At 37.3% G+C, this 24,582-nt stretch overlaps 1 protein-coding gene across 8 annotated transcripts in view; it reads left to right on the top strand.

Moving 5' to 3' along the window:
- The window catches only part of KCNN2 (potassium calcium-activated channel subfamily N member 2), a 328,108-nt gene that overhangs the window by 218,663 nt on the left and 84,863 nt on the right, over positions 1-24,582 (top strand). For 6 of the 8 annotated variants that reach the window (XM_084882819.1, XM_084882822.1, XM_084882823.1 and 3 more), the window contains one exon: positions 12,683-13,101. The exons of the other annotated variants lie outside the window; for them this stretch is intronic. In XM_084882819.1, the coding sequence (XP_084738945.1) occupies positions 12,683-13,101 (419 nt within the window). The remainder of the gene's footprint in view (positions 1-12,682; positions 13,102-24,582) is intronic. 8 annotated transcript variants of the gene reach the window in all.

The raw sequence follows: 24,582 nt of genomic DNA on the forward strand, positions 1-24,582 counted from the left end.
TCCAAGCTTTTCTGTCTCCAAAACATGTGTGTGTTTCCTAGGAGTCATACTACATTATATGCTGAGCAGGTGGTTGATATTTAAAAGGGATGAGCAAACACTGCCCACCCAGAAATAACTCCACCACTCAATAGTTATTGTGCTTTAAATTATTCGAGATGCACCCCTTTTGGATTGTTCCCTTGTTGGCTGTTCTTTCCTTGAAGTGTTTAAGTTAATAATTATTCTTTATTTTTCAGACCTTGACCCAGCAGTTTAATGTACATTAAATTAAATGTGGGAATACTTTTAGCTGCTCAAATAATAGAAAACCTAACTAACAAGGTCTTTACAAAAATAGGGTAAGTGGTTGTTGCTGGCTCAGTTGACTGAATATATCACGCTGGAATTATTGTGATTCTTTTGGAGTTTTTTCTTATGGTCACAATGTAGCTAGCTGCTACAGACTCAGGCATCTCCTCTGTTAAGGTTTGGAGGAAGGGAAGGAAGAGGGCTATGCTAGCCAGATGGGTTTTTTTTGTTGTTGTTGTTGTTGTTGTTGTTTTTATCCAAAGGAGCAAAGACATTATAATTAGTCCTTCAACAACCTTTTGTTCATGACTTCCAGTCTGAATTGAAGTACATGGCTACACATACCTGCAAAAGGCTCTGAGAAAGTCGATATTTTTGTAATGGAGATGGGAAAGAGAGATGAGGGATGGGAATTAGGTTAGAGAGTTAACAAGTGTTGTCCACAACATATGGTATGTGTTCATCACTGTAATTACTTTCAGAGACAGCAAATGTCATTTCTATTTTATAGATGATGGAAATAAGGCCCATGCAGTTTAAATGACCTCTCAAGGTCATATAACAAGCTAGACTATCTGGAATCTGATCCTTGGTTTTCTGCATTCCAGGCCAGGGAAGAGGTCAGGGGAGGCTACATCATAGAATGGTATATGGTGCCTTCCCCTCATTTTCCCTTTTCTTTATTAAAATATTTATTTTCGCACATGGCTCCAAAATTAAAAAAGCATATAATTAAAAGTTTCTTTTTTAAAAATTTCTGATCTCCAACCACCCACTTCACCTCCCCTAAGTAGCACTTATCATTAATTTCTATAATATTCTTTCAGAAATACTTTATGCACATTAAAATATAATCGTATGTCTATCTCTTAACAAAACTACACAAGTAGTGGCATATAGTTTGTTTGTTATTGTGTTGTTGTTGTTGTTGTTTTAACTCAGTTACTGACTAGACCACTTTCTTTAATAGTACATAAATTACTCTTTTTTAGTGGTCATTTTGTGGATGTCTCTAATTTGTTTAACCCCTTTCCCTATTAGTGGATAGTTAGAGTTCTTCACCTAGGGAACAGTTAGCTATCCAGAGATGAATATTTTACTGCACTAATTTTTGAAATCCTCCTCCTTGGACACAGAAAAGTCCCAGGGCAGGGTGAGTGCACAGGGTTGCAGGAATGGCTCTACAAGAGGCTCTACAAGCAGAGGGGCTGTAGGGTGTGTGGTGAGAGGAGGACAGACAAACAGCTCTTTTTTTCCCCCTCCCAGTTTTGCTCAGAACTGGACAGTCAGTATGAATTCTGAATATAGCCTTCCTGTTCCTCCTCGTCCCCCTACCCCCCCAATAATTCTGTGCTGATGGTTTTAGAGGAAATCCCTTGAGACCATTGAAAAGTCTTCTCTCTTCCTGTTTGTCCTTTGACCTAGTTTGTGACCGGCAATCATGGTCTAACTTCTTTGTTGAGTCTTGGCCATGCCTTCATTAAGAAAAACCTCATTCTTTGGCTTGCCTCTTTAGTGACTTTTTCATTCTATTTCATCCAAAAGCTGATTTATAAGGAAAGAGCCTCTTTTTTGGATGAATATTTTTCTATGAATTTTCTCTTAAATCATTATTCCCCAAATATCCTATGAATTTTCTCTTAAATCATTATTCCCCAAATATCCTAGAACTTCCCCAAATATCCTTGGAGGCTCAAAGTCCTGAGTGATAGAGTCCAGGCAACCACTGTGGGAGAAGGGGGTGGGTGTACCCTCCCTGACCCCTTTTCTGCTTTTCCTCAGCATCTTCTTCTCTCCTCTGTTACAGCAATTTCCACAGGCACTGTAATCACTCATCTACACTTACCTTCTTCACTGCACACTAGGAGGTTTTCTTTATCTTTGTATCTATAGAACCTTACAGATAGAAGCATGCAACAACTAAGTGAAATAAAAAGGGCTCAATTTTATTGAATATTTGGTTTAAACCTTAACCAAGAAATTTATTTTGTTCTTTGTGTTGAAACAGTTATGTAATGTAATGGTTCAAGGTTTTGCTTTAGTAAGCAGCATATTTTAGATACAAATTGGACTCAACATGTTGGTCCTGTGGGTTGTCCTTATGAGTGTCAGTTATTTCTTTCTAGTTTTGTAGTTTTGTACATTTTGGACTATTTGTTGGGATGCATTTGAATGTCTAATGATCTCATCATTCTAATTTTTTCTTCCTCTCTTTTTTGCAACTATTTTCTCTTATTAGCTTATTTATTACTAACTTAGTTGTTATTAACTTACTTATTCACATGGTTGCAAAATTTAAAAGTAATAAAGATAATATAATTAAAAGTCTTTCATTCATTTCTGATCCCCACTCAATTCATCACCCCTAAGCAAAACTTGTCATTAATTTCTAGAATATTCTTTCAGGGATATCTTATACATGTACAAATACAAATATATTTCTTCCCCCAAGAAAATTTCTGCACTAATTTTTGAATTACTTTACTGCACTAATACTTACTAGATCATTTTCTTTACCAGTATGTAACAATTTTCCTCATCTTTTTTTAATAGTCATTTTGCGGATGTCCCCAATTTGTTTAACTATTAGAGGTGCAAATATATCAGTAAGACAAATTTCGTGTAAGGGAGTGGAACTGCATGGTCAAAGAGGATGTACATTTATAACCTGATAAGTTGACCTGCTCCTGATAAATTGTACCAACTTCTACTTCTACCTACAATATGTGAAAGTAACTGTTTCCCCATACCTTCACTAGCATAGTGTCCTATAAAAGGTTTAGGTCTTTTTCAATACGACAAGTCAAGAAAAGTGGATCTCATTTTCCTCATGGCTGAGATTTTTTAAAGAACCATTTTTACCCTGTTTCCCCGAAAATAAGACAGTGTCTTATATTAATTTTTGCTCCCAAAGATGCGCTAGGTCTTATTTTCAGAGGATGTCTTATTTTTCCATGAAGAAGAATATGGTACACATTTATTGTTAAATGAAAATAAAGGAAATTTATTACCTGTATACGGTACGGTAGTATGGTAGTTGTCAACACAAACCAGACAAACTGTGAATCCTACAGTATCAAGAATTTACTCATTAATTCAATGACAATCATGTCATCATCTTCTGGAACATCATCATAACAATCCAATTCCTGAATTTCCTGGTGAATATCTTGTGACTCCATTTCTTTCAGAATCAGTGGACCAAATCTCTCATGTTTAGCCTAGGGGGGCCTTATTTTCGGGGGATGCCTTATATTTCACTCAGAAGGAAACCTGTAAGTAGGTCTTATTTTTGGAGGATGTCTTATTTTCGGGGAAACGCGGTGGTTCCTTTTTCATTAACTGCTGTTTGTGTCCTTTGCTCACTTTTCAGGTGCACTGCTCACCTTTCTTAAGGATTTGTAGGAACTTTAATCCATTAGGGAAATTAGATCTCTGTAGTAACAGATGTGAACATTTTCTCCCAAGTTTGGTGTTTGTCTTTTTATTATCTTTACTATACTTTTGGTCAGGTGCAGAATAACAAAAGCTTAAGTAGTCAAATGTATCACAGTTTTCTTTCAAAGCCCTGTTTTGTTTTGTTTTTGTCAATTAAGTGGCCTTCCTTTTTGTAAACTTACAAAGTCTTATATGATTTTTCTTAATATGTTGGTCATTTTATTTTCATATCTAAATCTTCATTCCCCAAGAATTTTTCTTCACATATTGGTATGAGAAAGCACTTCAACTTTATATTTTGTCCAGATAATTACTTAGTTGTTCCCAAGTTCTTTTTTAATAAATTGTGTTTCCCCACTGATTTGATTGTCTACCTTTATAATAGTATGAAATTCCCAGTGTATTTTGGACTTTCTTCTCTGGACTCTGGATTACTTTATGTGCCAGTTCCACTTAGCTTTAATTATTAATTTGTTTCATATTTTATACAGGCTGTTTCTCCCTTATTACTGTTCTTTTTGTACTTTTACTGGTTATTCTACCTATGCTTACTTTCTTATTCAGTTATTTTATTTAGTATGGTTTTTTTTTTTAGCTACAGTTTGCATTTAATATTATTTTATATTACTTTCAGGTGTACAGCATAATGGTTAGACAAGTATATAATTTATGACTGATCTCATAATGAGTCTAGTACCCATCTGGTAATAACTAATATGTAGTTATTACAATATTATTCATTATATTTCATATGTTGCACTTTATATTCGGTGACTATTTTGTAACTACCCATTTGTACTTAATGCCTTCATTTTTTTTTCAACTAGCCCCTCAACCCTCTCCCATCTGACAAGCATCAGGTTGCTTTCTGCAGCTGCCAGTAGGAGTTTGTTTATGTTTTGTTTGTTTGCTTATTTTGCTCTTTAGATTTCACATATAAGTGAAATCACTTAGTATTTGCTTTCTCTGACTTATTTCACTTAGCATGATACTCTATAGGTCCATCTCTGCTGTCACAAATAGTAAGATGTCATTCATTTTTATGACTAAGTAACATGTATATTTATGTACTAAATATTTTTATGGCTGAGTAACATATATATGTACCAAATCTTCTTTATCCTTGCTGGGCACTTAGGTTGCTTCCATATCTTGACTATTCTAAATAATGCAGTGAACATAGGGGTGTATATATTTTTTCAAATTAGTGTTTTGGGTTTCTTTGGATAAATACCTCAAAGTGGAATTGCTGGGACACACAGTAGCTCTGTTTTTAATTTTTGGAGGAATCGTCATACTGTTTCCCATATGGATGAACTAGTTTACAGTCCCACCAACATCCTTGCCAATCCTTCTTGTTTGTTGATTTATTGATGCTAGTGATTCTGGCAAGTGTGAGGAGATATTTCATGTAGTTTCACTTTTCATTTCACTGATGATTAGTGACATTGAGCATCTTTTCATGTGTCTATTGGCCATATGTATGTCATTCAGTATGTAGCTTTTAAGCACCACTTTTGTGCTGAGCACTGCCCTTGTTTCTACTAGAATGTTTCTGAAAACCAATATGTATAAGACACTATTCCAGATCAGACCACAAAACTTACAGCTTCATCGAGGAGGAAAAGCACATGTAGAAAGTGGCCAGGGTTTCTGCAGCAGAGGTCCTTGCTCTCCCAAGCTGGCTGAGCAAAGGTTTCCGCAGCAGCAGTTGATCTGATCACATGGCTGTACTCCTCCCACTAAACTCCAGATCCCCTCCCTTCCTGCTGATCACTCTCACTGCCCCACTGCCCATTTGTCTAGGACAACAAACTTGAACTATGTGTTGGTATCTGAGCAAATATCAAACAGCTGCACTGAAAAGTTCAAGTTGTGATGGGATATATGCTGAAGGTACATTCTCTTTTACTGCAAGTTACTTTAGTCCTTTGGCAAAACCATTAACCATAGCCCAAGAATTATAGTAGATTAAACACACTGCCATGCTTTCACTCTACAATCTTTCTTTTCTTGGCAACATCAAAGTGAAAAATGAATATAGAGATGTGTTAATATCTGTCATGCCAATTATTTTAACTCCCCACGTGATCATAAAACAGATCATATGTAGTATATTGGTCATGTAGAATATAATAGGAATATTTTTATAGTTAGATTTTAATACTTGACTTGGAACCAGTTTTAGATAACTATGATGTTTAAAGTGTTTTCATTTTCTATATAGGATATCAAGTGCATTAACATATCTCTACATCTAGTAAATATTATTTTACAGCTTGAATCACAGCCCTCTCTCTTGACTCCTAGGACAAAACTTTTCTTCCTACTTTACAGACTGGCTTGGACTTCCCACTGCCTTCCACATCTGGGGTTCCTCAACACTTGGCCATTTTTTCTTTGGATCTCATAAAACTACCTAAATACTGAAATCTTCCAAATTTATTTCAATAGTTCAGACTTCTCCTCTGAATGCTGGCATATATTGCTGCCTACATGGCATCTATACTCAGATGACAGAAGCCAAAATTGAACCTTTTCTTTCCTCTCTCCCCATCCCTCCCCGCCACATACCAACTAACTCATTATACTCAGGAAATGGCACAGTCACCCACTGTGTTTCTCTCGAGTAGAAACTCAGCTTTGTATGGTTCCTTCCTTTTTAAAAATCACTTCCACTTTAGAACTTCCAATAGAAAGTTCTAGCAAGATCTCCAAACTATTATCTCTAGTGAACCCACTATTTCAATTTCTCTGGCGAACCTATCCCCTGATCCAGGTCATGGGGACACTAACTGCAACCAATCAGATTCATTAGAACTTCCTAACATCTCATTCCTCATGTACTCTGGTTTCCCCATAGCAATAAGGGCAAGCCATGTAAGCTGTAAGTCAGTTGGCATGGTTTATCTGCCTAATACCCTTCAGTGGGTTCCTGCTGTGCATGGAATGAAATCAATCTTTATACCATTGCGAACAAGGTCCTGAATATCTTGTCTGTATTGTCTCTTCAGACTCATCTTCTTTCATTCTATCCCTGGATAATTAAGTTTTAAGCACTCTGGTGCTGTTTTTTGTTTTTGTTTTTTTTTCCTTAGCATGTAAGCTTTTACAATGCCCGTAGCCTTTACATGTGCTAGCTCAGTCTGAAATGTTCTTCTCCTGGCTCTTTAGATGGCTGGCTCTTCTCATGACCTGTCCGGGTCTCATCTTAAATGGTACTTCTCCAGATGCTTTCTCTGAAGACCACATCTGCTGTCACCTGTAATTTATTGTTCTCTATTTCATCTTTTGTTTGTTTCCTTTATAGCAGTGTCTATAGGCATAGTTACTTTATTAAATTGCTCTAAGTCTGCTTTCTTGGCTTTGTCTTCTCTGATGGTAAAGTTAGTTTCATGAAGCTGATACTTCATCGGCTATAAATCCTATTGTATGCCTAGTACATAGCCCATTGCCTGGAACATAGTGACTATGCAGTATACTGGATATTTAGTAAATAAATTAATAAACAAAGGCATAAACAGCAATTAAGAATGGGGATTATGTTGAGAGTAGAAGAAAATATTTATTCCTTAACTTTAGGAATATGAACTAGGTATATACTGTGGTAAAATAAAACCAAAAGTAAAATTATTTCAAGTGTTGATGAAATCCCTGATAGAATTAAGCCACTGTGTAATAGTAAATTTTTTTTTTTGGGGGGGGGCAAGATACTGAAGAAGAATGCTTCAATTCCACTTCCTGTGGAATTGCAAAATTATGCTGCTGCAGTGACTTAGCATTTAGTAAGATGTGTTTCCTACAAATTTCAAAAATGTCATGTATTTATTTCACTTGTGTTATGCTTTAGGATTCTTTTCTTCCATGAGCATTTTATTGATTGATTAATTAATTGGTTGGTTGATTGATGAGAGAGAAAGAAAAAAAGAGAAACATCAATTTGTTGATCCACTTACTATGCATTCATTGGTTGTTTCTTGGATGTGGCCTGACAAAGGATCAAATTCAAAACCTTGTTTTATTGGGAAGACCAACTGAGCTACCTGGCCAGGGCCTTCTGTGAGCATATTTAACTCACATTAGGACCTATCCAGTAATCAGGATACTTAATATTAAATGAGAAATAGAAAGGCAGTTCCTTTAATAAATATTTACCTCTACTAAATGGACATGACTCCTGTCTTCAAGGAGCCTCACAGTCAAGTAGGGGTAATATACAAAGAAACCCTTATTGTCCTCTGTGACAGCATCTATAAGAGATACATACAGGGATCTTGGTAGAAGAAAGGAGGGGATTTTTAGACTTGGCTGTGGCCTGGACAGTGTCCTAAAGAAGCTGACTTTGGAGTTTTGTTTGAAAGGAATAAGCATTTTTGAGGTAGAAAGATGTTCCAGTCCATAGGATTATATGTACAAAGACTTAGAAACATGATTAGGGTGGTGTGCTCCAGAATCTGCAACCAGAGGGAAATGCAAGAGGAGTCATAGGCAATGAGGTTAAAGAGAATCCAACTGGATTGTGGAATGGGAGCCTTTGAATGGTTTTAAATCTTAACAGCAATGGAATTCTGTAATTCCACATTTGTAAAAGGTAATTAGAGGATGGAGGGTAGCTTCCAGTAAGAGGAATGTGATAGTGGGGAGAGAAGGCATGATGAGAGCACTCAGGAAAGTACAGAGAGGAGTCAGAGATGGACCTCAGTAGAGCAGGAGCACTTAGTTGGGGAGGAGGAAGGTGGTTTTCAGGGAAATTGAGATGGAGCCTTCAGAGTGGTAGCAATAAAAGTCATATGAAGGTGTCTTTTTTTAGGAAGGAATGAGTAAGATCAAGTAAGATAAAAATTAAGCTGGAAGGAGTGACTTTGTAATTAACAAACTCTGTAACAGTAGTCTTGGTAGAGGGATGGGGCAAAAGCCACTTCTGGGTCTTGGGGGATAAAAGAGAATTCAGGCCCTGACAGGTGTGGCTTGGTTAGTGGGCATTGTCCCGTGCACCAAAGGGATGCCTTTGATTCCTGATCAGGGTTCATGCCCAGGTTGTAGGCTCCATCTCCGGTACCCATCTGGCCCCATATATATTGCAATATTATGTATGAGGCAGCCAATTGATGATGTTTTGCTATCACATCTATGTTTCTCTCTCTTCTTCCTTCTCCCTTCTCTCTCTCTCTCTAAAAATCAATTAAAAATCTTTTTTAAAAAAAAAATAATTCAGAAAATCAGTACCATGTAGATCAGATATAGAGCCAATAGAGGTTCTTCTTTGTTTGAGGGTCTCTGTTTCCAGTGAACAGTAGAGATTTGAACTAGCTTGTAGTCTATTGAGAGAGAAGACAGAAACTTAACAAACAAAATAGAAACAGCTCATAGATACAGAGAACAGACTGGTAGTTTTCAGATGGGAGGGGCATTGTGGGACTGTGTGAAAAAAGTGAAGGGATTAAGAAGTACAAATTAATAGTTACAGAATAGCCTATCAGTGGTTGGCAAACTCATTAGTCAACAGAGCCAAATATCAACAGTACAACGATTGAAATTTATTTTGAGAGCCAATTTTTTTTTAACCTAAACTATATTGGTAGGTACATTGTTATTAACTTAATTAGGGTATGTGGTATTTTGTAAAAGAGCCACAACTCAAGGGGCCAAAAAGCCGCATGTGGCTCGTGAGCTGCAGTTTGCTGACCACTGGCATAGGGGATGTAAAGTACAACATAGGGAGCATAGTCAATAATATTGTAATATGTATGGGGCCAGGTGGCTATTTAAAATATCGGGAACAGTCTGTGAAGTACAAGACTGTCTAAACACTGTGTTGCACATCTGGAACTAGTACAGATTAATACCGAATATCAACTGTAATTGGAAAAAAAAAAAAGAAAGAAAATAGTCTCTCGCTGCAGGAGAATTAGATTTTGGTGTAAAATTGCTTAAGACAGGTAGAGCAAGAGAAAAGGGAAATAGGGAGAGAAAGGTGAGTGGTAGGTAAGTTTATAACTGAAGTATAAAATAGAGGATATTTCTGATATTGGGGAAAAAGTGTGCTGAGAGAACAAGGGACAAAGATAGCCCTTGGGAAGAAGGCTGATTGTTTGGAGCAGATGCTATGGAGACAAGGGAAAGATCACAGGAAAAGGTGAGGAGGGTTCAGCTGAGCTTCAAGGCATGGGCATGTGGTGGCCCCAGTGCACTCGAAGCAGCATGGACATCAGGTCCCAGTTTGGAGGTTACATGGGCAGGCCCACCAGAAGGTCTAGGCGTAGGGGTGTCGAACTCAATCAGAGAAGGGGCCAAAATCTAAAATCCAGCCTAAATCGTGGGCCGAATGGTTTACTGAACAGTCATAAACTGACAATGTCATAAACTGACAGCGGAGTGCAGTGATGACAGCGCGGTGCGGGCCACATTGCAAGGCCTGGCGGGCTGGATTTGGCCCTCGGGCCTTGTGTTTGACACATGTGGAGGGGGTTGGGGCTGCTGAGAATGCCGGGGAGATAACGGTTGAAATGATGGGAATGAATAGAGAACCAGCCAAGTCAGGGAACTGAGCTGAGGGGACAATGAAAGAGGCCTTGAAAAGAGAAAGTAGAGTGAGGTCAGAGGAGCCAGTGCACCGTGAATGATCGAAGGAGGGCCAGTCCCAGAATTGTAGATCTGAATTGGAGTTTCTTTCCAAGTTACCTGGGAAAGTACTTATTCTGCATTTATGCTGCTGTTGCCCCAAATGGTATTGAGAAATCTTGGAATTGAGCTCAGAATCTGTGGCACAGCTTTTGATTACCTGGAGTGTTGGTTCTTAGCCACTGTGGAGGTAGATTTGATTTTTGCCAAGTCATTCAAAGCTAAATTCAAACTGGGTAATACCGTTTTCAGTAGAAATGGAAATATAGATCTAAATAACAATACTGGTTTCTTTCTGTGATTTGTAACAGGACCTAAGAACAATTTCCGAAGAGAGCGGGTAATACATTTTTCGAACATGTGTATAAAGCCTTGCAAAGGAACTAGTTTGAGGGACACATTACTTTGGATATAAACATCTTAGGAGAGTTGGGGATCACATTTCTTCAGAGTTACACAGTACTCAATAAAGTACTGACTGATAAGAAGTTTAGAAGCCTCTTGCATTGCATCTATACAATATTTTGTGTAAATTATTGAAATCCTTTATCCCATAATCAAAGTAGGGATATTGAAAAGGAATATTTCTATAGCCAGATTGGGATGCTTTATTTATGATCTATTTCTTAACTGGGCACTGGAAAAACATAAATTTTTGTTATCTATTAGCATCCGTCAAACACTTTAAGGTCCCGAGATGAAAAGTTATGATAAAGGCATACCTATAAGCCATTATGTTGTCATAACTTAATTTGTTAAAACTTGGATATGTTTCTGAGAGATTTTGCTAGTTTTCATCTTCTTGAGATACCAGAAAAGAGTAGTAATTTTGTCCTCAGATGTCTGCCCTTACAGAGTAACTAACACTGATGGCAGTGTTTAATGACATCCTGAGAAATAATAACCAGCTGTGGAAAAATTCACCTAGTATGGGAATTTTCAAACATCTAAAATTGGGGAGGGGGGGAAATACTTTCCTGACTCTAGAGGAACAGAACATAGAATCCAGCCCTAGGGGAAACTTGCTTTCCCAACCTTTAGGGTTTAATTCCCTGAGAACTCTTGGTTCTTATTTGGGTTGCTTTCATCTCATGCTTTCTATTTAAGCTGGCTACTTACCAGAAGGCCAAAAAAAGAGAAAAAATCTTTCTTAGTGGGAGAGTACTATTGGCATTCTGGCCAAACAGGTCTTCCTGGTGTGTGGGACTCCCAGAATTTTGCAGCATGATTGGCACCCTTGGCTTCCTGATGCTAAATACCAGTAGCCCCCAAAAGTCATTGTGGCCGTCAAAAATGTCACCACACATTTGCAAATGCTTCTGGTTGTTCATGGACTCCTAGAGCATGGTGGACTTGTTTACTGAAAAGACAGGGAAGTCAGGAAACATTTCTCTTTCTCTCTCTCTCTCTCTCTCTCTCTCTCTCTCTCTCTCTCTCTCTCTCTCTCTCTCTCTCTCTCTCCTCCCCCCCTCTACATATGTCTATATATCTAATCTATCCATCCATCTATCTGTCTCCTTTTTCTTTCTTTTTAAAAAATTTTCTTTCATTGTGGTGAGAGGAATGGCAGAAATAGGAAAAAAAGGAATATTTATTAAAAAAAGAAATATTAAAAACAAATAATCCCAGATGACAGAGATAGGGGAAAAAGGAATATTTATTAAAGAAAGAAAGATTGAAAACAAAGAATCCCAGGGAAGGCTAAGGGAGAGCAGAAGAAAAGAGATGGGACATATAACAGCATAAGGATACTGGAAGAAAGGCTTCTGCTACATTTGACTGTAGTCTCTTGTGATTTTCTCTCTGAAGCCAAGAATAAGATTTCCTGTAAGAACGCTCATGTGTAGGTGCATTATTGGGTATAACTGATTGCAGAGGCACCATAAATAGATTTCACTGAAAATGTGGTTAGAATTGTGTAAGAATTTAGATCCAAACCCTTCAAGGGAAAACAGTTTGCCATTAGGCAAGTTCACCCAACTTCATCTAAGGGGGGTGCTTTCCTGTGATAGGCCCCAGCCCCCTTATTTTAAAACGATGTTCCTTACACGATTGGCCAGGAGCATGGACCCCAAAATAATCTCAGCTCTTGGGTAGCACGTTTTTTGTTTTTTTTGTTTTGTTTTGTTTTTTAATTTCTACAAAATGAAATTCTCCTTTTGTGCCAATTACCACTTTCTAAAAATAGGGTACCTGGCTAGCATTTAAAATCATACCCCTCTAGCGTGCCATGATTGCTAGAAGTCATCTGTTATGTATTTTTAAAATCTGCACTAACACTTGTGGACCATTCATGCCATACTGAAGCTGATTTTCTACTTTATTTTTTCAGTTGTTCATGGTGGACAATGGAGCAGATGACTGGAGAATAGCCATGACTTATGAGCGTATTTTCTTCATCTGCTTGGAAATACTGGTGTGTGCTATTCATCCCATACCTGGGAATTATACGTTCACATGGACGGCCCGGCTTGCCTTCTCCTATACCCCATCCACAACCACCGCTGATGTGGATATTATTTTATCTATACCAATGTTCTTAAGACTCTATCTGATTGCCAGAGTCATGCTTTTACATAGCAAACTTTTCACTGATGCCTCCTCTAGAAGCATTGGAGCACTAAATAAGATAAACTTCAATACGCGTTTTGTTATGAAGACTTTAATGACTATATGCCCAGGAACTGTACTCTTGGTTTTTAGTATCTCGTTATGGATAATTGCCGCATGGACTGTCCGAGCTTGTGAAAGGTAAGTTTGTTTCTTTTCCTGAGAACATAATTTGCCATATGGTGTCCTTGAAAGCGGGAGGAAGAACACATTTTAGGTTAGAGGCCCACAGTGACTCACTCTTGAAAATTCTGGATTCTCAGATGGGCTTCTTTTAAATGAGTATGAAAAAACCTTTCTTAAGATTTCTGCATACATCAAATGCCTTGATTGTGTCTATTTCTTTTTAATTTGATCAGTTTTCAATAGATGGGTGGCTTTATTATCTGTGAAAACATTTGGAGGCTTACAAATTGACTAGGAGACTTCTATCAGAAATGTTTGTTGAATGGATATACTGAATCATTTTGGTGCCTATATTGGTTATAGCCTTCATTAATGTTGAAACAGAAATTCAAGGGGGAAATGGTGATTGCAAGGTGCCTGAACTTTAGGGAATATCTCCAAGTGGTTTGTTGATTGTAATGCCTATCTATAATAGTGTTCATGTGATTACTAATAAGGAGCTTGTAGGTATAATATTCAGTTTTATCGAACTCTCCACAGTTAGTGAAAAGTAGCAGTGTGTATTTGTTTTGTGTCGGAAGAGCTATGATGTTCTAGATCTAGACACACATTCTCAGAATACAGGAGCTGCTCAGTGAGTCCGAATTAATCAGTTATGGCATCCGTGATGTTAACCTTGCTACTTCACAAACAAACAAAAATGGATTTGTTACATAGATGGCAGGAACTCTGTCATGTCATGTGACTTTGGTTAAGAATAGTTGAGTTGAAATTAGCAATAGACAGGAACTATTTAAAAATGTATAGCACTCTTAAATATTAGGGTAGGGGTCTTTGTTGTAACAAGGTGTGGTTTTATCTAAATTTAGTTTTTGAAAATACAAGTTTTATACACACACACAGTTTAGTGAAGAAAAATATCTGTATGAGGATTGCCGCAAAAACAAACAAACAAACAAAAAACCCCCAAAACACCCATAACACCCCTCCTCATTTCTACTCTCCAAAAGTAATCACTTTAAATTATTTTAGGCATTTATTTGGTGATTGCTTTTCATATTTATAAATGATACTGCTTATATTGCTACATCTAGATTTTTCATCTACATTTTTATGGAAGCTGGGGTTTTAGTTTTCTTTCACTTACATGTACTACTCCCAAAGTAATTTCTGAACCTTCCCAATAAGCTATCTAAACACCAATAACCTATAGTCCTTGTTTATATTATTATGACTGTGTGAACTGCAGTTGTAGTTGAACAATGTAGTATATTAGAATCATTTTGCCTTTTCTGCTTATCTTTTTATTTTCTTTGGAATTGATAATTGCCAAATAAATATTTTATTTGCTAAGCTTTCTTTTTTTTCTTTTTTTCTTTTTTTTTTTTTTTTGCTTAGTTTCCTATCTACATTCCACTAAATCATCTCTAAATTCTCCCACATCGTGTAAATCTTTTTATACTAGACTCATGTACATTGGGCAGCCTATCGATTTAACCTTGAATAAGTGATTCTTGGGGCTTTTGGACCTGCTTCTCCATAATGTTGGGGATTTCCTTTGTCTTTTTATGTGGACCTTGAACCCTGCTTCTCCTTCTTTCTTCATTTATTCCTTTGTTTTGGCAGAATCCATCTTCTAGTAGCTTTTACGAAATGATAGTGGGTGGAGATGTAGGTTTTGAAACTTTTATGGCAAATGTTTATTCTTCTCTGATGTTTAAGTAATAACCAGGCTGGTTATAAAATTCTAGATTAGAACTCACTTTCCCTCATATTATTGAAGACTTCATTTTCCTCTGGCATCCAGGGCCCCACAATCTTATGCTATCCTCATTTTTGATCTTTTATATCCTGAAATCTTTTAGGATCAATACTCTGAAATTACACAAGGATGTATCTTGGTGTGAATCTGTTTTAATCCAGTGTATTGGAAATTTAGTGGGCCTCTTCAATCTTGGGATTAGTGTCCTTCAGCTCTTGGAAATCTCCTTGAATTAATGATTTTTGTATCTGTATTTTGGTGTGTGGATATTTGCTCTCCTGCATTAGTTCTTTAAATTTTTTTACTTTTTTATGCATTGTTTTTCATCTCTGTTTTTGCTCGATAGATGGGAGATAACTTTAATTTTACCTTTAAACTGTCTATGGGGATTCTATTTCTTCTTTACTATGCATTATTTTTAATGGTTCATTTTTTAACTCTAAATGCCTACTTCTTAAAAGTCATATTATGCTTATCTTTTTATAGATGTACTGTTTTATTTCTCTGGTGATGTTAATGATAATTTTTTTTCTCTTTGTATATTTTTGTTTTCCTAAAGATTCTTTTTTTTTTCCTGTTTGTTTTTGGCTTCACAATTAGTGGCTTCTAAGTGTTTAGGTGACTTTAACTGTCTGTCCATACTGACAAGTGAACTACTAAAGAGCTGACTGGATGCTCTCTATGCAAATCTAGAACTTGTTACCAGGGCTACACCAAAGGGTGACTGGGTGTGGGGCATGGAGCACCGATTTAGTATCTTTACATATTTTCTGGGTGTTTTTTTTTTCTTTTTCTTTTTTCTGAGCAATCTGACTGCTCCTTGGGAAGCCTGTTCTACTGTCCTGCCATGATAATACATGCCTGGATGACAGCACTCTGAACTGAAGGGGCGAAAAAAGGTCTCAACAGTTTATATGTGAACATGTCTTTATTTTTCTAGTTGCAGCACAGAAGGCCTGCTCGCTACAGTGTTTGATGCCCTGCAGTCAGCCCACAAACCTTGTGTTTTACTCCCTCCATACAATAAACTTCCAGACTCCTGCAGGTTGGCAAACTGGTGTCTAACTGCTTTTAGGTAGTATTTGAATCTGTGCTCCCCTTTAAGGCTCTGCCATTGTCTCCACTGACAGAGGTGCTGGTGTGTAAAGTTCCTGAGTCTTTATGGGGTGGGTGGTGTAGATTCTCAGTGGAAATTTGGTTGCTTCTTGATTTTTTTTTCACCACTGCTGGTCTAGAATTCTTCTTTTTCAAGTCAGGTTAAGTCAGTTATCAGCTGTCAGTTGGCTTTCTAGCTTCTTTACTGTGTTCTTCTCACTCCTTATTGTGCTTATGATGCCAGAGGGCTCAGGCGGAGGCCAAAGGAGGCTTCCACTGAGTGTCTGTGTCCAGGTTCTTGTCACCTGACAAGAAAGGATTCAAGAGCATGACCGAGAGATTCAACAGAGCAAGCAGATTTATTAAAGTGGCAGTACACACCCCAGGAGAGGAGTGGAGGTAAACTCAAGTAGTGAGTCACATTGATAGGATCTGGGAGGAGGTTTAGATCAGCCAAGGGTGATCGGAGGGAGTGGGGTGGTTCATGGTCTCTGACAATGGGGTGAGGGGGTCTTCCAGGCAGTTCATCTCAATCCCTCCTCTCTGGATGGTGGCATGGTGAATTGAGGGCTGAGTGGGTTCAAAACTGGGAAGTATGTCAGCATAGCTGCCAATTCTGGAAGAGAACAGTTTTTGTTTGTTGCAACTTTTTTTTTTTTTTTTTTTTTTTTTTTTTTTACCCCAGGAAATTGGGAGCAGGGGCAGCCAGGGGATAGTTATCTAGCCACAAGTCCCACCCAATGTCGTTCTAACCTAGAAGGGGAGGGGAGGAATAGAACCAGGGCCTCTGTTCCCTCTGATAGCTTTCCTGTCTCACTTATGGATGTCTTCTGGTTCATTCCTTTTTTGTTTTAAAATGATTTACAATCATTTTATGGAGATGTAGGATCAGTGTATTTGTTGACTTGGTCTCCTCTTATCAGAAATTCTGAAGTGTCTAGTTTTTTATATTTATGTGGCTGAATTTTTTTTTTTTAGCACTTTTCTGCATAACTATGGGTGTGAAGGATTAAAATTTTCCTTTTAAAGAAAGGTAGGCTCCTTATGGCAAAGCTTTGTTTCCTAGCAATCACAGTATTTAGAGGTTTATATTTTCTCCAGCAGATGTAGCAATGAAGTTTGAACAATAAATATCAAAAACCTTAATTGACATACCTATTTAGTATATGGATATTATCTTAATTAAAATGTATATATAACAATGTAACAATGGGAGGAAAAGTGTTTAATAGTATGAATATCTAAATGGGTGGCCCTTGTACATCTGCTTCCCAAGAGCCAATTAAATTAAATAGCCTCAACATTGTGCACATGCTTTCCATTTTCTTTTCAGAAACAGTTCATCTTAGCTGTTATCATAACCCATTGTTGCCACACACAGTAAACCTAGAGAAAGTTGTACCAAATCTTCTTAGAAGCTTGTTTTTGTTTGTTTGTTTTTTAAATATATTTTATTGATTTTTTACAGAGAGGAAGGGAGAGAGATAGAGAGCTAGAAACATCGATGAGAGAGAAACATCAACCAGCTGCCTCCTGCACACCCCCCATCAGGGATGTGCCCGCAACCAATGTATATGCCCTTGACCGGAATCGAACCCGGGACCCTTCATTCCGCAGACCGACGCTCTACCACTGAGCCAAACTGGTTTGGGCTAGAAGCTTGTTTTTTAATGTGCTCAAATTGTTAGATGAGGGATCATTCTTGTTTCTGTCTAGAAGGCACTAGAAAGTGGAAATTACCTATTTCCTACCAAGAATGAGAGTATTGCCAACAGGTACATAAAAGGGACCCAATCTGTGAAGGTGGGGAAGGGAGAAACAGCCGACTTTGGACTGGCACACTGGGATTGAGTCCTAGTGGTAGGTACCATGTAAGGCTGAGTGTCCTCAGACCAAGCAGCTAACTTCTCTTTGCCTTTGTTTCTTCATTGAAAACTGAATGATTGATAAGCTTTCAGCTTCCCAAGGTAACATTTTGTAATTTCTTTTACAAATGTATAAAAGAAAAGAAAATCATTAACCAGCCTTGTGATGGTAGATTTTCCACATTTTGTTTTTCCTTAAACTTCCCATTTTGGTGCACAGAATCTCTATTATGTGGCTTGTAAGAGACAAAGGTATAAAAAAAAATGCTTTGTTTTTCACAAAGTTGATTTTAAGTATGATATCTTCTGCATCTTATACTTTTTTAGATGTTTACTTTCTTCCACCCCTTTTGTGAAGTTCATAATACTCAATACTACACACAGCCCTCCTATTTCTTTGGTTTGGAATTTGGATTTGAATGAACCCTACCAGCTCCATCTTTGGTCATTTTCTCCATATTAAAAGAGGATTCACACTTGATGGAAATTCTCTTCTTAGTTAATTAGAGTGCCTAAAAATACTTTTAAAGGGAGAGAGCTATGGGTGAGTGGGGAGGCAGATGGCTTTTTAGAGAAGTTGGACCTATCCTTAGCCTTCTAGCGCAGCACATCTAGAGGTTTCTGGGAGAGGTTCGCTCCTAAAGAGGAGGGCATCCTGTAGGAGGCATCTATTCCTGGTGTTATTACTTTCCCTTGTAGCTCATACGCCTCTGATTTACCTCTGAAGGATAGGAGGAAGCAGAGTGCCAAGTATTTGCATTATTTCTGTGGCCTGCATTTGTCAGGATGAGGCCACAGTATGTCTTCTCTCAGGTTCCAGTTTCTCCTTGTATTTCTATGGATTTTAGGCCTGGAAAGAGCACTCTCTTGTGAAGCAGCCTGGGGAGTGTTGTCTGATGCTGATAAGGGCTCTCATGGCCACGGAGACCTACGTCCAGGCATTTAATCAGATATGTCTGTCAGAACAAATCTCAGAAACATTATGTCTTTAAAGAAGTCTGAATTCGAGGGCTTGGGGTCCTGAAAATTTGGAATTAAACTATCCAGAGTCTTGAGGTTTCACTGGGTCTGTAAAGATAGCATGTTCAACCCAAAATTGGTTTTGATGGTTCTATAAAGATAGCATGCTATCTTTACAATTGGAGAAGATTAGTAGCTGTTTTGCAAGGAGCAGGACTGGATATCTTTATACAAAGAAAGCATTTTGTTATGTCTCTTTCTTTTTTACTATAAAAGTTCACTGAGCATTTAATATGTAAATGTTTATTGGGAATATCCAAGAGGAAAAAAGTATTTTATTTGGCACATCTTCTGGGAAACCCAGTTGGCATATGTCAGTACTGGAATTTCAGAAATAGAAAAGGATGGTAGCTTTCTACATAGTTTGGGAATTTAGATTTAAAAAAATAGTTCTTTGTTTAACATATTCTATTGTTCCTCCAAGTTCCATAATGTGTAAGAGAGGGCAAGTATGGGATGGAGAAGAAGAAGGGGGAAAGAAAAGGGAGCTGGGAACTATGTGGCAATTACCAAGCACAAAAGGGATGCTGTAATCATCTCTAATAAACTGGAGATGCTCAGAACCATTTCTCTTACTGAAAAAAAAAAGATTTATTTAGTTAAGACATTAGCAGCTACATTACATAAACCTACTGTTTTATTTATCTCATTGTTATATCTCTAGGAACATTTTAGTATGCATTAAGGAGATGCATTAGTTAAGAGAAAGGTTTTTCTAAAAATGACAAGAATGGTTTGCTTTATTCAAAGTGGAAAAATTGGAGAAACAAACAAATGGAACTTGTTTTGAATAGACTCTGATCATCTAAGCTGCATTTTAGATCTATTAGAATACTATTTTATCACTAAAAACTGGCAGATGAAAATTAATGGTATTTATTTTTTAAATTATCAGACAGCCAGGTGCTTCATTTGTGTTTAGCATCTATTATACAGTCTATTAAAAGTGTGTTTCATTTCTTCCATTAATCAAGTTAGGCTTTTCTCTCTCTCTCTCTCTTTTTTTTTTTTTTAACTCTCTCACAAATAATCTACACTGCACTTTTTTTATATTGCCTGGAAGATGATTTCTGTAATGTCCTTGATACTTACTTTATTACAACATAGAATATTGTGAAGTATAACAGTCAAATCATGGCCCAAAATAAAACTTTATATAACATGCATCTCATATAAACTAGCTACTTAAAAAAATATCTTTATTGTTGAAAGTATTACATATGTCCTCTTTTTCCCCATTGACCCTTTGTAGCATGCCCCCATCTCTGCCCCAGGCCTTCCCCACACTATTGTCTGTGTCCATGGGTTACACATATATGCACATAAGTTCTTAGGTTGATCTTTTTCCAACCTCCAACCCACCCACCCACCCTCCTCCATCTTCCCTCTGAGATTAAGCAGTCTGTTCCATGCTTCTATGTCTCTGGATCTATTTTATTAGCTTATTTTCTTCATTAGATTCCACATTTGAGTGAAATCATATGATAGTTGTATTTCTCTGACTGACTGACTTCACTTAGCATAATACTCTCCAGGTCCCTCCATGCTGTCTCAAAGAGTAAGGGATCATTCTATTTTACTGCTGCATAGTGTAACTGTACCACATCTTTTTTATCTACTCATCCACTGATGGGCACTTGGGCTGTTTCCAGATCTTAACTGTTGTAAATTGCACTGCTCTGAACATAAGGATGCATACACTCTTTCTGGTTGGTGTTTCAGGTTTCTTAGGATATATTCCTAGAAGTGTGATCACTGGATCAAATGGCAGCTCCATATAAGTATTTTTTAGGAAACTCCATATTCTTTTCCATAATGGGTGCACCAGTCTGCATCCCCACCAGCAGTGTTCTAAGGTTCCCTTTTCTCCACATCCTCACCAGCACTTGTCGTTATTTGTTGATGATAGTCATTCTGCCATGTATGATATGGTACCTCATTATTGTTTTAATTTGCATCTCTCTAATGATTAGTGACTTTGAGCATTTCTTCATATGTCTGTTGGTAATCTGTATGTCCACTCTGGAGAAGTGTCTACTTAGGCCCTTTGTCCCTAAAATAGCTATATTTATGCAAGAATGGGTTATGTTTCTGACACCAATACTGTGTTATACAGAAGTTGGTAAGGAAAGCCCTTGAAGGACAAGAAAATCTTATTTTATAACTACACAGGTTCCCATTCTTGTAGCACCGATATATAGAGGCTCTATGATTTGGGGTTCCACTCTATTGTGTATGGGCCTTGAGTGTCACCTCAGTTTTCTACATACTAAGGTAAAATGAATACCCTTACTCCTGAGAACCAATAACCAAATATAGAATGGTAGTTGTTTACAGCTAGGAAATTACTTCAGCATTTCTGTGGTCACCTTTTTGTGGCTAGGCATAAAAGTCAGTTACTCTAAGATTACATCCGATGACTTCCTCTGCGTAGAGCAGGACTTTAAGTAAAACTGAACTGTACCTTTCAATATGTGATAAACAGTTTAGAATGCTTGAATGAACTGGGTTCTAATTTTCAAGTTTCTCATTTCAAAAGTTTGAGTGTGTTTTGTTTTTTATATGATAGAAAACATTTTTGCAAGGAGTGGGGAGATAGGTGGGATCTGAAATTCTCATTTGTTCTCTTCGTTTTCTATTATTTACATCGGATAAAATGTAGGAGAATATGAAATCAGGAGCTACGTTTTCAGACACTAGCTTGTTACCTTGATTTACCATCCATGGTTTTATTTTATATTTTTAGGAGGCTCCGAGGCCTGCAAATTCTCAAGCCCTGCCCATCAGAGCTGCTTTATTTCTTTCTGATTTACTTTCATTTGAAACACATGACTTGTGATTGAGTTTCTTCAGGAGTCGTGGAAGTAGTCATAAAATGTGCATTGCAGGGCTAGGGAAACATCCTGCCGGCACCCACTCTTCATACAGTATACTGAATCATTTGATTCTTTCTCACCACTTCAGGTTTCAGCTGTTGCTAAGTAAACTCTGAGCATTTCATCAATGGATTTGTAACTGGTGGTTATGTAATATAATACTTTGTAAACTAAATACTTCCAGGGTCTGATTCAGACATAGCATTTTCAGGCTCATAAGTGAGTCACAACTTTAAAATGGCCTCTTTCAAGGTATAAAAACTGGCAGTTTGAAAGCATTCAGGATGCATCTGTGACTTGCGAAGCATCAATGCTCAGTATAATGTTTCCAAGCAAATTGGCCATGAAGTCTTACTGAAGGAAAAGCCAATACTCTCTCAAGCTCAATTTTCTCTTCATTCCTACATATATATGATTTTTTTTTGTTTACCTCCTGAGACAACAATGAGGATTAATATTTGTTGGAAAGGTGCTTTCAAATCCTGGTTTGAAGAGTGCAGTTTGAGAATATCAGCAGTGATTACATGCAAGCAGAAAAGACAGCTCAGAAATTCAACCTCACTGATCTCAGAGTGCATTAGTTCTCCCCATCCTGACACCCAGGCTGATGTTTACACTTTGTGGAAAATGGGTTGGGAATATGGAAAATCCCTTTGATCATCCATATAGTATTTTAAACAGGGTGCATGTATGCGACTCATGCAACTCAGAACCTTGGTTTCAGATAAAAACAAAGAACATGCCAATGCTCTAACATTTGGTCTTTAAGAAAATTGGTACATTTCTTACTAGTAGACATACATGGGGCATGGTTGGAGAAAACTCAAGTTTTTCCTACCTGCCTGCAGGACTTTCTATTTGTTTAAAGTTCCTTTATTTTAATAAATTCCTTTATTTTTAATCTTATCTTATTGCAAAAGCATTAAAATAACAAAGGAAATTTAAGATAAGTGGCTTTATGTGCAGTAAAGTGTACACACTTGGAACATTCAAACAGCTTGGACAAGTCTTCCTTGTATTATAATGTTACATTTTCCTAACCTTAGTACACATTAATGGGCTTGTTTAATGCTATGGGAATTCATTAGTGAACAAGGTGGGTTTTAGAATTGTATCGCAGAGCTGGGATATGGAGCACCTGCTGTTTGTGAGGCAGACTGCTTGGCTTGACGCCCTTGGGAAGGACTGGAGGAACCATTTCTCCGCCGCTAGCTGGGCTGGTGGAGCAGCATTTGGTCTATTGATGCTCTTTGAGGCCCCAAGGAGGGCAGTGTTCATCCTTGAACTCTCCAACTCTGCCAGTTCCAGCCCTGAATGTCCCTGATTCAAAGCCCATGGATTAATAAATAATCCAATCACTGCCAAATTCCTAGGGTTATTGGGGAAGACCCAATCATCAGATATTTAAACCTAGCATGCTGGCAAATTCAAAGCCATTTTGAGAACATGGTCATTTTTCAATAATTTATTGATGAATAAACAAAGGAATAAAAAACTTCATGTGCAGTTTCACCATCATTTTTAACTTAAGTATGAAAGGAAAAGAGGATTCTTGTCATTCTTGTGGGATTTTGAAACAACTTTATTGAGGCATAAGTTATGTATAATGTTGTGAATATACAATTCAATAGTTTTTAGTGGATGTCGATAGCTGTGCAACCATCACCTTTATTGAGTTTAATCAGTTCCATCACCCGCAAAATACCCCTGTTCACATTGGTACTAAGTCCCATTCCCTTTAGTTGCAGGCAACTCCTAATATACTATCTGTCTTCATAGATTTGCTTTCTCTGCCTTTCATAGAAGTGAAATTAGGTATCTGGTTTTTTTTTACATAGCTCAAATTTCTGGTGTAAATCCTTGTTGTAGTATGTATCATAGTTTGTCCCTCTTTATTTGATGATGAATAGGATTCTGTTGTAAGGATATGCCACATTTTAGTCATCCATTCACCAGTTGATACACACTTAAAATGTTTCTTATTTGGGGCTGTTTTGAATAGAATTGCTGTGAAGTTTTGCACAGAAGACTCTGTTTGAATATATGTTTTTGTTTTTAGTAGACATATAGGAATAGCTGCACCATTTTACATTCCTGCCAGATATCAGCCATATACAAGGGTTCTATTTTTATCACAACTTTGAAAACATTGTCATATATATGGACATATAACATTGTCAGACATATATATATACATATACATATACATATACATATACATATACATATACATAGTTATTTATAAAATCTAATACTCACTTTAGTGAGTATAAAGTGGTATCTTACTATGGTTGTAATTTGCAATTCTCTGACTAGTGAAGATGAGCACTCTTAATATGATCATTAACCATTTGTATATTTTCTTAGGCAAAATATCTATTTAAATTCTTTGCCCATTTTCAAACTGGGTCATTTGTCTTATTAAATTGTATGAATTCTTTATTCTTGTCACCCATCCTTTATCAGATATATGATTTGCAAATATTTTTTGTGGCTTGTCATTTTCATTCTTGTGTTTTTGTACATGTGAAAGCTGCATTTACTTGCCTTTCTCTAAATCAGTTTGCCTCACCTCCCAAAGTTTCACAGGAAAAAAAGCCAGCTACTTATATCCAAGGAATGTGAACTTTCTGAAGAGACCTGATTTTCTTAAGTTTTCTGCTCTCTATGCTTCTCTTTGCTGGCATTTTGCTACCCTGACATCTTGCCTTCCTAGTAAACTCTATTTTCCAGGAGTAGTAAAGAGTGGAAGGAGCAAGGAAGAAGTATCTTTCTAGTTTCTTACATTGCTTTTATAATTGCAGTATCTATGAATGAAGTGCAGAAAGCATGTCATTTTTACACTGAGGGTGAAAGAAGTTCCTGAATTGCCTCCAAT

This window comes from Pipistrellus hanaki, assembly GCF_964339955.1.
Source record: "Pipistrellus hanaki genome assembly, chromosome: 4".
NCBI lineage: Eukaryota > Metazoa > Chordata > Mammalia > Chiroptera > Vespertilionidae > Pipistrellus > Pipistrellus hanaki.